At 42.4% G+C, this 12,321-nt stretch overlaps 5 protein-coding genes across 6 annotated transcripts; 1 reads left to right on the plus strand and 4 right to left on the minus strand.

Annotated features, from left to right (window-relative positions):
- Positions 1-950: 950 nt before the first annotated feature.
- LOC6561169 (tyrosine-protein kinase receptor torso) lies at positions 951-4,648 on the minus strand. Its single transcript, XM_001987333.2, has 12 exons — positions 4,249-4,648; positions 3,952-4,191; positions 3,660-3,894; positions 3,509-3,591; positions 3,278-3,446; positions 2,597-3,226; positions 2,366-2,537; positions 1,830-2,310; positions 1,678-1,772; positions 1,498-1,620; positions 1,130-1,435; positions 951-1,070 (listed from the first exon to the last, which is right to left on the minus strand). The coding sequence occupies exons 1-12, from the start codon at positions 4,402-4,404 to the stop codon at positions 1,016-1,018; spliced, it is 2,745 nt and encodes a 914-aa protein (XP_001987369.1). The 5' UTR covers positions 4,405-4,648; the 3' UTR covers positions 951-1,015.
- A 1,180-nt stretch (positions 4,649-5,828) lies between these two features.
- LOC6560531 (EF-hand calcium-binding domain-containing protein 1) lies at positions 5,829-6,764 on the minus strand. Of its 2 annotated transcripts, none has more exons than XM_032734993.1 (3): positions 6,331-6,764; positions 6,159-6,266; positions 5,829-6,102 (listed from the first exon to the last, which is right to left on the minus strand). In XM_032734993.1, the coding sequence occupies exons 1-3, from the start codon at positions 6,712-6,714 to the stop codon at positions 5,926-5,928; spliced, it is 669 nt and encodes a 222-aa protein (XP_032590884.1). In that variant the 5' UTR covers positions 6,715-6,764; the 3' UTR covers positions 5,829-5,925. The 2 variants fall into 2 exon arrangements, with proteins under 2 accessions (XP_032590884.1, XP_032590885.1); XM_032734994.1 differs by having other exon boundaries at positions 5,996-6,102; positions 6,164-6,266.
- Positions 6,765-7,216: 452 nt separating this feature from the next.
- LOC6560532 lies at positions 7,217-9,888 on the minus strand. Its single transcript, XM_001987335.3, has 3 exons — positions 9,437-9,888; positions 8,845-9,376; positions 7,217-8,757 (listed from the first exon to the last, which is right to left on the minus strand). Exons 1-3 carry the CDS (start codon positions 9,766-9,768, stop codon positions 8,155-8,157), a joined length of 1,467 nt encoding a protein of 488 aa, XP_001987371.1. The 5' UTR covers positions 9,769-9,888; the 3' UTR covers positions 7,217-8,154.
- A 122-nt stretch (positions 9,889-10,010) lies between these two features.
- On the plus strand, positions 10,011-10,680 carry LOC6560533 (putative ATP synthase subunit f, mitochondrial). The gene is made up of 3 exons (XM_001987336.3): positions 10,011-10,031; positions 10,099-10,181; positions 10,271-10,680. Exons 2-3 carry the CDS (start codon positions 10,103-10,105, stop codon positions 10,513-10,515), a joined length of 324 nt encoding a protein of 107 aa, XP_001987372.1. The 5' UTR covers positions 10,011-10,031; positions 10,099-10,102; the 3' UTR covers positions 10,516-10,680.
- Positions 10,615-12,167, minus strand: LOC6559637. Its single transcript, XM_001987337.2, has 3 exons — positions 11,750-12,167; positions 10,996-11,326; positions 10,615-10,866 (listed from the first exon to the last, which is right to left on the minus strand). Exons 1-3 carry the CDS (start codon positions 12,165-12,167, stop codon positions 10,701-10,703), a joined length of 915 nt encoding a protein of 304 aa, XP_001987373.1. The 3' UTR covers positions 10,615-10,700.
- Between the last annotated feature and the right edge of the window lie 154 nt (positions 12,168-12,321).

The raw sequence follows: 12,321 nt of genomic DNA on the forward strand, positions 1-12,321 counted from the left end.
AACTGTTTGTGGCTAATTTATTTTACTGAACAAATTTGTACTTTGTGTTTGAGTGATAATATATAATAATAATATATCCTTGTAGAAAATGTTACAATCTGCATAGTCCTGAAGCCGACGTCTCTGCCATTGGGCTCTGCACAGGCAACACTTGCTCTGACAACTTCCACGTCCAAGTGGGATCCTTGCCATGCTTTGTATCCGAATACAGCACTGGAATAATGCTATCTATATATTGATTACGCCCACTCTTTGTCTCATTTAATGCCTTAGCTCTGACTATTGTATCCCGGTGCCTTCTGCCCCGAGCAACTTTACGTTTTGACTCGACGACATGGCAATACAGCTCGGAGATCTCCTTGCATGTATTCGAGTTGTCAACTGGATGACGCTCGGGCGTAGGATAGCCATACAGCTGCTGCTTGGAATAATTCACTCTGTGCGGTGCTCCGTGGCAGAGATCGGCTATCTGTTGCACCGGACAGAGCGGACAGGCATAGTGCAGCAGTGTTGGCACATTTTCAAATCCGGAATTTTAAGATAGTTTTCCAAATGTGTTGTAAAGCGGATCGCCCTAAATTTGAACTGTTAAAAAAATGAACAAAACTGCCTACGACGGGAAAAATGCCAAAGGTTTCTCAGTTTCAGTTAAGCTCAAAGAGTATTTCCTTAGTCAGTCTTACTCTGGCTGAATTTAAATTACTTAAATTTATACTTTTTATTAATATTATCAAAGACTGAGCAGCTGCTCGCTTTGGCAAGTAAACAAGATACAATATTGAAACGAAAACTATATTTAAGTTAATAAAATAAAATTACTTGTCATTTATTTTGTGTAGTTTGGGTTTTTATTTTCTATTTTATTTTCTTTCGATTTTGCAGCTAATTAGCATTGTTGATTGCTATAACTAAGTGTATTATGAAATCCTTTTATATCACATAAAACCAACTAATTACTTAAAGTTTATTGCACTAAATAAAACATTTAAGTCGCAACTCCATATTCAGGTGGCAGCTAGTTCAACGGTTGCAAATAGTGCACATCATCTGGGGGCAGCTGCTCCACTTTGCTGTGTGGTTGAAAGTTGGATATGAAGCATAGTTAAAGTTCCCTTTGAGTGGTGCTCACCTGTGCGGATTCTCTGGTTGCTCGTTGGCCTGGTTTATCCGTTGCTGGAGCAGACGCAGTGGCAACTCATTGGTGGCTATTATCATCGCATCGAGGTGTAGCTTTAGCTCGGCAAATGTGGGCCTGTTGGCGGGTATTGAACACCAGCAGCTCTCCATCAGTGCAAACAGTTCATCCGTACAGCCATCGGGTCGTTTCATCCGATGTCCCTGACGCAGCAGCTGCAGCAAATCTCTGGGCGAGATCGATGGATACGGCATGCCGCCCAGCGTTGTGATCTCATACAGCAGTACACCAAACGACCAGCTTGCAAAAATTAGTTTATTAATAGCTGCACAAGTCAATTATGCTAGAGTTGAGCTACTCACACATCACTCTGACTGGTGTAGACCTGGTGCGTCAATGATTCCAGAGCCAACCACTTGATGGGCAGCTTGCCACTGCCGCCCGACTTGCGATACACATTCTCATGATAGACATCCCGACTGAGACTGTAGATGTATGGGATACTTAAGCTGGACAGTTCTATAAGGACTATAAGGACTCACCCAAAGTCAGCTATTTTAATGGTGCGATCCAAGGAGATGAGCACATTGCGTGCAGCCAAATCGCGATGCACGATCTTGTTCTGCGCCAGAAAATCCTAGGAAGCAAAGTTCGAGATCGATTCTGATGAGTCTAATCACCATTAAAGACTCACCATGCCCACGGCCACTTGTTGCGCAATGTCCAGAAGATCGGCATATTTGAGGGGTTCTCTGATAGCTGCCACTGGGGGTGCCTCAAAGTACTCCTGATTCTCAAAGCTAACGGTGCCAGAGATTTTCATCGATTTCTGTTCATTTAGCGCATTTCGTTTCAGTATAGCCTTTAGGGAGGCCACAGATGGTGGCGCCACCGGATTCGCATCGAGATTCTCAATCTCTTGCAGTCCATATGATTTGTTGTCAGCGGCATTTACCAGCTTGGTCAGTTTGTGGCTATCGCGCGAGAGATCCGACTCGTTCTCCTCCTCCAGCGTCGACAGCATGGATATATTAATATCCTCGATGCGTGTACTGTTGTCCAGCAATCGTCCTGAGCGCTGCTGAATCCGCACAGGACAGCAGACAGCAACAGCTGGCTGAAGTTTGGGGCGCACATCCTGATTATTGCGCTCCTGCTGGAATTTCCACTCATCGCTAAAATTATACTCCAGTTTTAGGCAGGCTGAAGGGATATGATCTCCACACTTACCGCAGAAAGCTCTGCAGGCTGCCTAGACCGCAGTATTCGGTGAGGAGCATCATGCGATTGCTGAACCTGGTCGAGTAGCCCACAATGCCAACAATATTTGGATGCCGGCCAACGGCTCGAAGCATTTGGATTTCGCACTTGAAGGCCTGCACATCCTCCTCATTGGGATGGTCTAAGGAAGGCATTCTTGCTTAAAGATGTGTCCATTTCTTTTGCATTTGTTTGCCTTACCTTTGAGCAACTTGACAGCCACTTGACGCTGTTTGTAGACACCGCGTCGTACCAGACCAAAGGCACCCTCGCCCAGCACATCCTGCAGGAGCACCGCGTGTGGTTCCACCTCCAGCTCATCGTCCTCTGCGTTGAGGGTGGCCAACAGGCTGCTACTATTGATCAGCGACAGATGAAAATCACTGGACTGATTGGGTGCCGCTTTAAGATCCTTGGTGTCCAGATGCGGACACTCCTGCCGCTTGTGCCTGTTCAGCGTGAGGAAGCACAGGACGAGTATGCAACTGATGCACACCAACAGGAAGAGCAACCATTTAATTAGGCTACTGTCTAGCAGCCAGGACGCCAGCGGTGCCTTGATAAGGAACACCATGCTGGCATTGGTGCCACCCTGCGTATGCGCATCCAAAACCACCTCAAAGTTATCACTCAGCACTGTTATATTGGATATATAATAGTAGCTGGCATTCTGATCTACGGCGAACTTGGCCCGTTCGTCATCATTGTGCAGTATATGCAGCGTATAGTTATCCGGCGGATACTTAGGCGCCGACCAGCTAACATTCAATGCCAATATATTCTGATCAAAGTGCTGCTGCTCCACCTTCAGATTGCTGGGCTTCAGTGGTGCTGCAAGTGAATAGATCTCAGTCCAAATATCTACTTAACTCTTCAACTCACCGCAGAGCACATAGCTGTTGTTAAACCAATCCAGGCAGCTGGGCGCCTGTAGGATCAGCCATTGCACTGGACTCTCCAGCATATTCCTATCGTTGACAGTGCGCACGCCCACTTTGAACTGCTCGCCAAATGTCATATTGGATATGATGTATGTATACAACTGACGAGGCTGTCAAAGGAATTAAAGATGATCTTTCCATTTATATCTTATATACAAATTTTACAACTTACATCACGAAATTCCACTGGAGTTGGCGTCTCCATGCTTTGGGTGTCCGTTGAATAGTATATCATATCAAAGTAACAATTGCGATCTACAAAACAAATGGAAAACAATTTATATAGCAGCTCATCTTATTTATGTTACGATCTCATTCAATACCAGCTGATGGTTGCCACTCCACTTCCGCGGCGATGCTGTGCAAATTGTCGGGCTGCTCCAGGAATCTTCTCAGCTTGACCTCACCCATTTTGCTGGGCTGATAGCCACGTCGCAATGTTTGAAATGCCTCCTCGGCAATTAGAGAATAGGCGCCGTCGGCGTGCACAGCATGAGCGGTAATATTGTACGTTGTGTCCGATTCCAGTTCGGGTATGGTAAAGAAACTGTCATCAGACTAGAAAATTGAATTCGAATTAGTTTTGTTAATTTCATGAAGAGTTTTGGGACATACCAAAAAAATCTGTGATTCCATTTTATCGTTTGTTCGGATTATGAAAACAGCATCCGGTGGCTTTTGTGTTGTGGCGTTCTTGTGCCTCTCATGTTGCACCCAATGGATGCGAAAGCTTAGCTTGGACTCCGTCCGGCAGACGAGCTTCAATAGAAAATTCTCCTGCACTCGGCGCAGCGACGTAGGCATTAAATCGGTCGAATTATCGCCTTGGCAGTGTTCAAGGCAGTCATTTAATTTCTGGAAGAAAAAACACTAGTGCTATAAATGAATTAAAGATCTTTGTGTGGAATTTACCTTTTGCGGCGTGGTTTGCAGGCATCTTTTGGTGCAGGCGCTCACTTTGAGCAGCGTTTTATCCTCTGACAGTTGACGCATTAGTTCCAAATCGCCATGATCGCTCTCGCGGAGTAGCCAGAAGATAAATGCATATTTTGCATAGAGCACCAGCATTTTACAGTTACTTTTACTGTTCTTTTTTTCCTTTAGTTTAGTTAGATGCAAGGTTTATTATTCTATGCGCTGTGCGGTTATTGCACTTTCTGTTATAACACTTGGACTTGCTTGCAGTTTCCCGCTCTATCCCTCTGCACCCCTCTCCTACTCCGTCTGTCTCACTCTCTCTCTCTATCTCTATTTCTCTCTATTTGTCTTTAGTCTTGTCGTAATTCGACCGTCGCCTACGAATGAGCTTTGCGTACTGAAGGCTATATTGGCGAACAGGAAGAACTGTTGCCAAGCTGCGATAAGAAAAAAGAAAAAAAATGAAATACAAATAAAAAATACAATTTTATGTTTGTTTTGCTTCGATTTCTGTTTCATATCATTTGGAATGCAAAAATTTGGATTTGGTTAACGACAAAGCGACAAAGCGAAACACATTCGATAAATTTTGGTTTCTTCACCAATCTAAACTGTTATACGCTAAAGTGGAAAAAGTGCTCAAGCTCAACATATGCATACGCATATCAATTAGATCTCGAGCACTTTTTTTCCACCATCAGCATAGTTATTATACTGAGTGCCTTGTTTTACATAGAATTGAATGGTATCCAATTCTTTGTGAGATAAACTGAGCTCAGAAATTCGAGATATGCATATCCTTATGCAGATCAAATGTGGCAAACAGCACTTGAATAATATACTGCGAGAAATTGATACGAATTTCTTTTATTTGATTAAAATTTAGTGTTTACAGAGCGCAGCTCAAAGATCTCATCCTCTTTGTCCCTTTTAAGGAAGATCTGGCCAAAAAGAGCCACGATCGTTTAGATCGTAAACCTTTCGTTATTTTATATAAATATATATATATTTATTTATTTATTTATATTCCAGCACGATCTTTAGAATGATCCCACTTACACTGCACACAAATTGCATACGCTTCTCCACATCTTTTAAGAAATAGATTCAAAAACATTTTGATGAAACTGGCCAAGGTACAATGGTAATCAGTCGATAATTTAGGAGCTAATAGCTAATGAGTCCAACGATCCTCCGATTAATATCACGATCCGTAACACTAAACATCAATTCCAATATATTGCTCAGCTGCATCTGAGTCAGGAACTTGGCCCTTTGGCCATTCTGCAGCACAAACTTGTGATGGATCATGGCGATGTAGAGCAACTCGGTGCTCGTGAAGAGCGACTTCATATGTGAGATCATGAGTCTATATATATAATTGAAGCATGCATTTTCCATTCTATGATCCAAGTCTTTCATTTTTGAAGCACAAATCAATTAACGCAAAAAAAAGAAGTTTTTAATTCAACAATAAATATTCAAATAAATGAATTGACGTAAAAAACATTTGCCGGAAATAATGATGTATTAAGAAATTTGCAGTTTTATGCATTAAAATTGAAAATATCGCATATTATAAAAATGTACAAAATTCTCAATTCAATTAATTTAAGCAATTTTGGCAAAGCTAAAAAGAAACATTCTCGGTAACAAAAAATAAATCATTTTTCAGGGAAGTAAATTGAAGCACAACGCAATACAATTTAATTGTGCTTGTGATGGAAAGATATTTCCAAGGAATTCCAACATCGCTGGTTGCTTGCGCACAATCTTGGAGTATTGGACAAAAGTGATGTTCAGGTCCTTATCCGTATCAAATTTGCGGAACAGAAGTTCCAGCATATCCTGCAAAAGGTCATTGAGTATATACATAAGTCAACTATAACTATTTTCGATAGTACTAAACGCAATTCGAAAACCTCATCCTCGTCATTGGAAATGAAGAATTTGTTCACGTATCGCATCATTTGCTGACGACTTAGATATCCAAAACCGAGTTCATCATAGATCTGCAGGTAATCCGTATTATAAACACTGTCCTACACAATCAATCGAATACTCTTATCAAATTACACTGAACGCAAATCGCATACGCTTCTCCAGATCGTTTGTGAAGTAGACACCAATCATTCGAATAAAACTGGCCAAAGTACAGTGGCGATTCGGTAAGAATTTCGGATCTGTACAGTCGGGATCGTGACTCACGATAAGAACAATGCGTCTGTTAATATCGGAGTCCTTCACCTTAAACAAATCCATGATCATGTTGCTCAGCTGCAATTGAGTCATAAACTTGGCCTTCGGTCCATTTCGCAGCACAAACTTGTGATAGATCATGGCGATGCAGAGCAACTGCGTCTTCGTGAATGATGAGTGCTCGCGTGCCACTTCATTTCCATACATGTAGTTGAAGCGTGCATTTTCCATGTAGCCTAGTGTTGCGTCCAGATCCTTCATATTTGCTGCTTGTTTTCCAGTCAACAAAGATAGGAGAGTATTGGATTATATGTTGACAATTTCAATGATATAATTGTGATTGTGTAGAAATCGAGCAAAAGAGACACATTTGAAAATGTTTTATTTTCTTTATCTAATCGTTTAATTTTTCCTTTGCTTGAATTATGTGTCATTTAGTAAGCTAAAGCAAAGTTATACAGGATATTACAGAGCTATACAACACAAAGTGTACATCTGGTATTTCGGGAGGGGTATTACTTAGCAATGTACCTTAAAAGACAATCCGTACAGTTTACAAAACGTAACTTATTGCATACGACAATTATAAAAGTTTTCTTTTCTTTTTTGTTTTCTGTTTTATATATATATATATATATATATGTGTGTATGAATCAGTCATACAAAATACACAACTACATAGATGTACAATTATTGTATAAGTATATATATTAATATATATATATATATATTTATATAATTAAAAAAAATAATATTCTAATAAACAAATCAAAAACTTAACATAGCTGCAAAAGGAGAATTTGTTTGTTGTAATACAGTGGCAAAATAGAATACTGAGTTGAGTTCTTGATGAGTTTCGAGTTTCGTGTGTTCTTTGAGTATTTTTCTTTTTTTTTTTGTTTTTGTTCTTTTCTTATTGGTTTTTGTTGTTCTTGTGACACAACCGCGATCCACAAATTGATAAATTCATAAGTTTTTTTTTGTTGGTAGAGCAAGTTCACTTAACAGATACCAGGATACAAATATAATAATACTAATATTGAAAAATGCAAATGTGTGTGTGAGTGAGTGTGTGTGTATGATGTTGTCTGTGTTGTGGCATGCACACAAATTAACAGTCCATGGATTTTGTCAGAGCAGGACGAGACATGAACCTGCATGTGGCAACGTGAGTATTTCGTATTCGAATCATTATTCGATTTTTCATTCATGATTAGTCTGAGTGTTCTTATTGTTTATTTTCAATTAATACCCTTGCAGAGTGTATTGGAAGAGAGGTCTCTAGAAAGTATATATATATATATATATATTCATGATCTTACGGCTTACTATATCATGTAGCTGCCATAGAAACTCCTAACCTTTTTGTCATGTAGCCGGAACACGAACAGTTTTACGATTACTTAAATTTAGATATGAGCTAAAGGACTTTGCTCTGCAAGGGCATGCAAACTTCGGCATGCCAAAGATAACCGTTTTATCTTGTATTGTTTTTGTTTTCTTTTTTTCTTGGGAGACTTTGAGAGTCGGCTACATTTCGCTAAACGCATTTCAAGCTAAGTTCTTTTCTTTTTTCATTTTGTTCTACCATTAAATGCTGGCAATTTCGTATTTGTTGTTGTGGGTGGCGTTTGTTGGTGTTGTTGTTGTTGTGTGAGTGTGTTTGTGTGTGTGGATAATGTTCATTTCCATTTACAACAACTAGTTGTAGGCCAGGGAGTTGACATTTAGCGCCAGCGCTGCTTCCGTGCTGCTGCAACTGGAGGATGTCGATGCCTGGGGCTGTGCTGTGCCGCTCTCCAAGTGCACGTTATTGTATTCCGTTTTGGGATTGCAGCGCATTGGCGTCTGCGGCTCCTGTCCCTGGCAGTGTCCTTGGCCCAGCTGCTTACCCTGTTGCGTTTCGCCATTGCTATTGTAGGCGCTACCGCTTTGATTGTAAACGCTGAGACGTGCCTCATGCTCGCGTCGCTGCTGCCTCAATCGTATGTCGTGCTGTTCGCGCATCTGTCGCAACTTGAGGTCCTGCTCCTGCCGGTAATACGACATCTTCAGCTCCTGCTCCATTTGCTCGAATCGCAGCCGCTGCTCGTGTTCGCGACGTGCATAATCGATCTCGGCGAGACGCGCCTGTTTCAGCAGCTTAAACAGCTGCTGTTTGTATTTATCCTCGGTGTCTACGCAGCCAATTATCTCACTTGCAACAGCTGTAGGCGTAAAGGGACCAGCCACAGCAGCGGCATGACCAGCAGCCGGCGCTTCAGGACTAAAATCTTCCGAAAGCACCGATTGTGCCTGTGAATGCTAGCAAAATAGAAATCAATAGTCAAACTTTATAAATATACACATATTCCCTATATATAGTTTATGCGTATATATGTATTAGCTTACATTGCGCTGTCGTCTTTTACGGGTCGGTGATGTTTTCTCGTTGTCTGCCGGGCCGGCTGTGCCAGGATCCGTGTCATCCTTGCTGTTGTTGTTGCTCAGCTGCGGTTTGGCTTTGGCACGTTTGCGCCGATTTGGCGCTTGCTGTGGCTGGGCGCTCTCCTGCTGCGAGTCGCCGCCGGCGGTGGAGGGCGGTGGTGAGGGTATGGCTATGGTGGATGTTTGCAGTGTATCTTCGCTGGCATTTGTCGAATTTGGCAGGGCGGCCAGCGGCATATCCTCATCCTCGTCCAGTTCGAGCAGCTCCTTTTTCAGTGGCACACCGACGGCACCATTGGTGCCGCTGCGCGTTTGACTGCGCGACGATACCGGATCCTTTTGCAGCTCCTCCATAAACTCAATCATCCGCATGCCCTCCAATGCATCTGATTTGGGATGCTTCTGCTGATGTTCGCGCTTGGCGGAGTTCTTCATGCTGCGCCACTGGACCTGAATCTGCTCCAGCAGTCGATGTCGAAAGTTTAGCGCATTGAATCTGTAAATCAATTTAAGTTAAACTATATAGTTTACTATATATATATCCGTATAAACTTACTGTTTGGTTATTTGGGACCAGGCCAGTCGCTTGGCCTTGATGCTTTTGGCATCGACGCTGCGATTCTCAACGAATGCGACTTTTGTTTTGATTACCTCCAGGAGCAGACCGCGTTCGGCTTCCTCCCAATTTAAAGAGCGTTTTTTGCGTGTGCCTTTTTTCTTGCCCGTTGCGCTTTCCTTTTCAGCAGACTCTTCGGCAGCATCTTCAGCGTTCTCCACCCCCTCATCAGAGGCATTTGTGGCTTTTGTTTTCGACTCCGCCTTTTCATCATCGTCGTCGTCCTCCTGCGGCGATGGTGCGCCCTTTGTCAAAAGCTCCTCTAGTTTCATTGTGCTGCCGAAATTCCAATTAACGTTTTTGTTTTCAATGTTTATTATGGTTATTTAAGCGCGATTCCGATTTGCAAAAAATTCTTATTTGATTTCTGTATATACTTTGCGATGGCGTTGCCACCACATCGAAATGTGACCAAAAGTCGCTGCTCGTTGCATATCGATGGCACTATCGATATTTTATTTGAGCACCACTATGCGCAGCCTTGCCTTGTGTCTTATCGATAGATCATCATAGTCATACTTGAGTATCGAGCAGAGTAAGTAGACAGCAAGCAATTTCATTTCAATTGGGAAAAAATACACATTTTATAACACAAAACACAGCGAGATGGCTTTTGGTGACTATCCCGCTGAGTATAATCCCAAGGTGCACGGACCTTACGATCCAGCACGCTACTATGGCAAAGGTATGTGCAATTTGCAAAAATTACGTAATTTTCACCGCACGATATACGGCGGCGTTGCAAGATTTCTAACACTTTACATAATTCTGCAGCTGATGTTCCATTCGGCCAAGTGAAATTGGGCGAGTTGGGCGCCTGGTTTGGACGTCGCAACAAGACACCTAATGCCATGGGTGGTGCCATTAGCCGTGCCTGGTGGCGTTGGCAGCACAAATATGTGTTCCCCAAGCGTGCTGGCATTGCACCATTTTTCCAATTGACCGTGGCCAGCATGACGTTCTTCTATCTGATCAACTACTCCAAGTTGAAGCACCACAGGAACTACAAGTATCACTAAACGCTAACGTCTCGCTTCAGCTCTTCTGTCAGTGCTACACTTTGTTACTTCTTGGTGGGGAGAGAGTTGAACACACCGCGACATAATATTAGTTTATTCTTGTTTTGAAAAATCGGCTAAATCTAATAATAAAAAAACAGCTGCGAATAACAGTGCTGCACTCAACAACACTGTTGACTTAATATTTAACACATGTCCACTGCATTTGCACCAGTATCCAGCTGTTTGTTCAGATGCGAGTTTGGTGGCCGATGGATCTCGCATATAAAAGGCAACGGGTGTTCACAGCCCAACGTTTGCCAAGTGCCACTTGGTGTTAGCGCCACACAGCTGGCATTTGCCTGGATACCTCTAAAATATTTAACAGTTTACTCGAATGTTATGGAACTTTTGGGCTTTCTACAATATGGGGATTTTTATGGTAAGTTTATGGCAGTATTCCTATTTTTAGGGATTTCAACAGACCACCGAAAAACTCACCCCAGTCGTGGATGTCCCACATGCCAGGCTCGATAGAGAAAGCACAGCAAACTCTCCTGCTGGCCATTGCGAAAGTCTAGCGCCTGCAGTGAAGTGCTGCTATTGTAAAGTAAACCAATGTAGGCCAAAAAGATGCCCGGCTTTGACTGTCTGTTATACTCAAGTAGCCAATGCGATAATGCGTAGGTGCGCTCCTCAGAGGCTACATGCGCCAAACTGCCGCTAAATTCGCTGGCATTGGTGCAGGTCAGCGTTGCATTTAAATAACTGCTAGGTTGCGTATAAAATACGAAGAGACCCACTTGTGGCACGCAGCTTATGTTGTGCAGAGCTGTTAACAGATCAGTTCAAGATAACATGCAGTTTATGTTAGCGAGAGTGGATTATGTTAATAGGAGGACACAATGTTAATGGGGGCAGAGTATTTATCCAAGATGGGATATTTAAGCCGAGACAGATTATGATAACTGGCGCAGATTCTAGTGTATTTAATGCTGTCAGAAATCGTTTATTACCGGTATCAGTACATTTTAACAGTAGGTGCTTATTTTACTTGAAGGAGGCAGAACATGGTGAAATCAAATTAGCAAGAGAAAAGGCTGAATATTCAAACAGCACAACGTTATTTTAACGAAGGAATTTTTTTTTGAACTGTTGCAGTTTCAATTAACATGAGCTCGCTTTGTTATAATGAGGTTGTGTTAACAGACGCAGTTTATAGTTAAGTTTTGGCCAAATTATGCATATTTCTCACCTGTAGGTCTTCCATATAAGCTGTAGTAATCGAAGCGACTGTCGTTTACCATGCCCGCAAAGCTTGTGTTCTGTGGACACTGCAAAATGTGACAGTTGAAAAACTCGCCAGGCTGCTCGAAGACACTCAAACGTCGACGTGCATCCTTCTCACGTCTGCTGTGCTGTGCAAACCGATTCCTGCGCCGCTCCTGGTCACCTGGGGCATAGTTTAAGGCCAAGCCGCGTTGCTGACGTGCCAATTTCATGCAATCCGCCAGTGTTGCAGTGCTCTCCAAGGAGAGTGCCTCATCGGCAGCAGCGCGTTGACATTGGCGCACCAGATGAAACTGCAATGGGGCAGCATTCTCCGTCGGACAGCGAAGTGCGTGCAATTCGGTTGAATGAATTAAATGAATCAGCAACAACAGTCCCCACATGGCTAACAGTCGTAAATGTTAAGTCAGCCATTTTATGCATACTTTTTTTGACAGGCTGCAATTTGTGCATCAAATTAAAATACAGGGAAATTATTTTATTTATGGTCAATTTAATTTTATTGTTCATTCACATTGATTAAATTTAGCTTATGCC

The sequence above is a fragment of the Drosophila grimshawi genome, unplaced genomic scaffold, assembly GCF_018153295.1.
Source record: "Drosophila grimshawi isolate 15287-2541.00 unplaced genomic scaffold, ASM1815329v1 contig_1369, whole genome shotgun sequence".
Taxonomy (NCBI): domain Eukaryota; kingdom Metazoa; phylum Arthropoda; class Insecta; order Diptera; family Drosophilidae; genus Drosophila; species Drosophila grimshawi.

Bases quoted from the DNA above. Each gene is read 5' to 3' on its own strand.
- LOC6560531 (XM_032734993.1), bottom strand. From the start codon at position 6,714: ATGAAGGATCTGGACGCAACACTAGGCTACATGGAAAATGCACGCTTC. The intron at 6,267-6,330 runs GTAATTTGATAA...GATTACCTGCAG, and splicing joins GTATGCGATTTGCGTTCAGT to ATCTATGATGAACTCGGTTT. The intron at 6,103-6,158 runs GTACTATCGAAA...GACCTTTTGCAG, and splicing joins AGGTTTTCGAATTGCGTTTA to GATATGCTGGAACTTCTGTT.
- LOC6560532 (XM_001987335.3), bottom strand. From the start codon at position 9,768: ATGAAACTAGAGGAGCTTTTGACAAAGGGCGCACCATCGCCGCAGGAG. The intron at 9,377-9,436 runs GTAAGTTTATAC...ATTGATTTACAG, and splicing joins TGGTCCCAAATAACCAAACA to ATTCAATGCGCTAAACTTTC. The intron at 8,758-8,844 runs GTAAGCTAATAC...CTATTTTGCTAG, and splicing joins GTAAAAGACGACAGCGCAAT to CATTCACAGGCACAATCGGT.
- LOC6559637 (XM_001987337.2), bottom strand. From the start codon at position 12,167: ATGTGGGGACTGTTGTTGCTGATTCATTTAATTCATTCAACCGAATTG. The intron at 11,327-11,749 runs GTGAGAAATATG...ATCTGTTAACAG, and splicing joins CTTATATGGAAGACCTACAG to CTCTGCACAACATAAGCTGC. The intron at 10,867-10,995 runs GTGAGTTTTTCG...TAAATATTTTAG, and splicing joins GTGGGACATCCACGACTGGG to AGGTATCCAGGCAAATGCCA.
- LOC6561169 (XM_001987333.2), bottom strand. From the start codon at position 4,404: ATGCTGGTGCTCTATGCAAAATATGCATTTATCTTCTGGCTACTCCGC. The intron at 3,592-3,659 runs GTATTGAATGAG...TTTGTTTTGTAG, and splicing joins GGAGTGGCAACCATCAGCTG to ATCGCAATTGTTACTTTGAT. The intron at 1,071-1,129 runs GTGAGCACCACT...TCAACCACACAG, and splicing joins CAACCAGAGAATCCGCACAG to CAAAGTGGAGCAGCTGCCCC.
- LOC6560533 (XM_001987336.3), top strand. From the start codon at position 10,103: ATGGCTTTTGGTGACTATCCCGCTGAGTATAATCCCAAGGTGCACGGA. The intron at 10,182-10,270 runs GTATGTGCAATT...ATAATTCTGCAG, and splicing joins AGCACGCTACTATGGCAAAG to CTGATGTTCCATTCGGCCAA.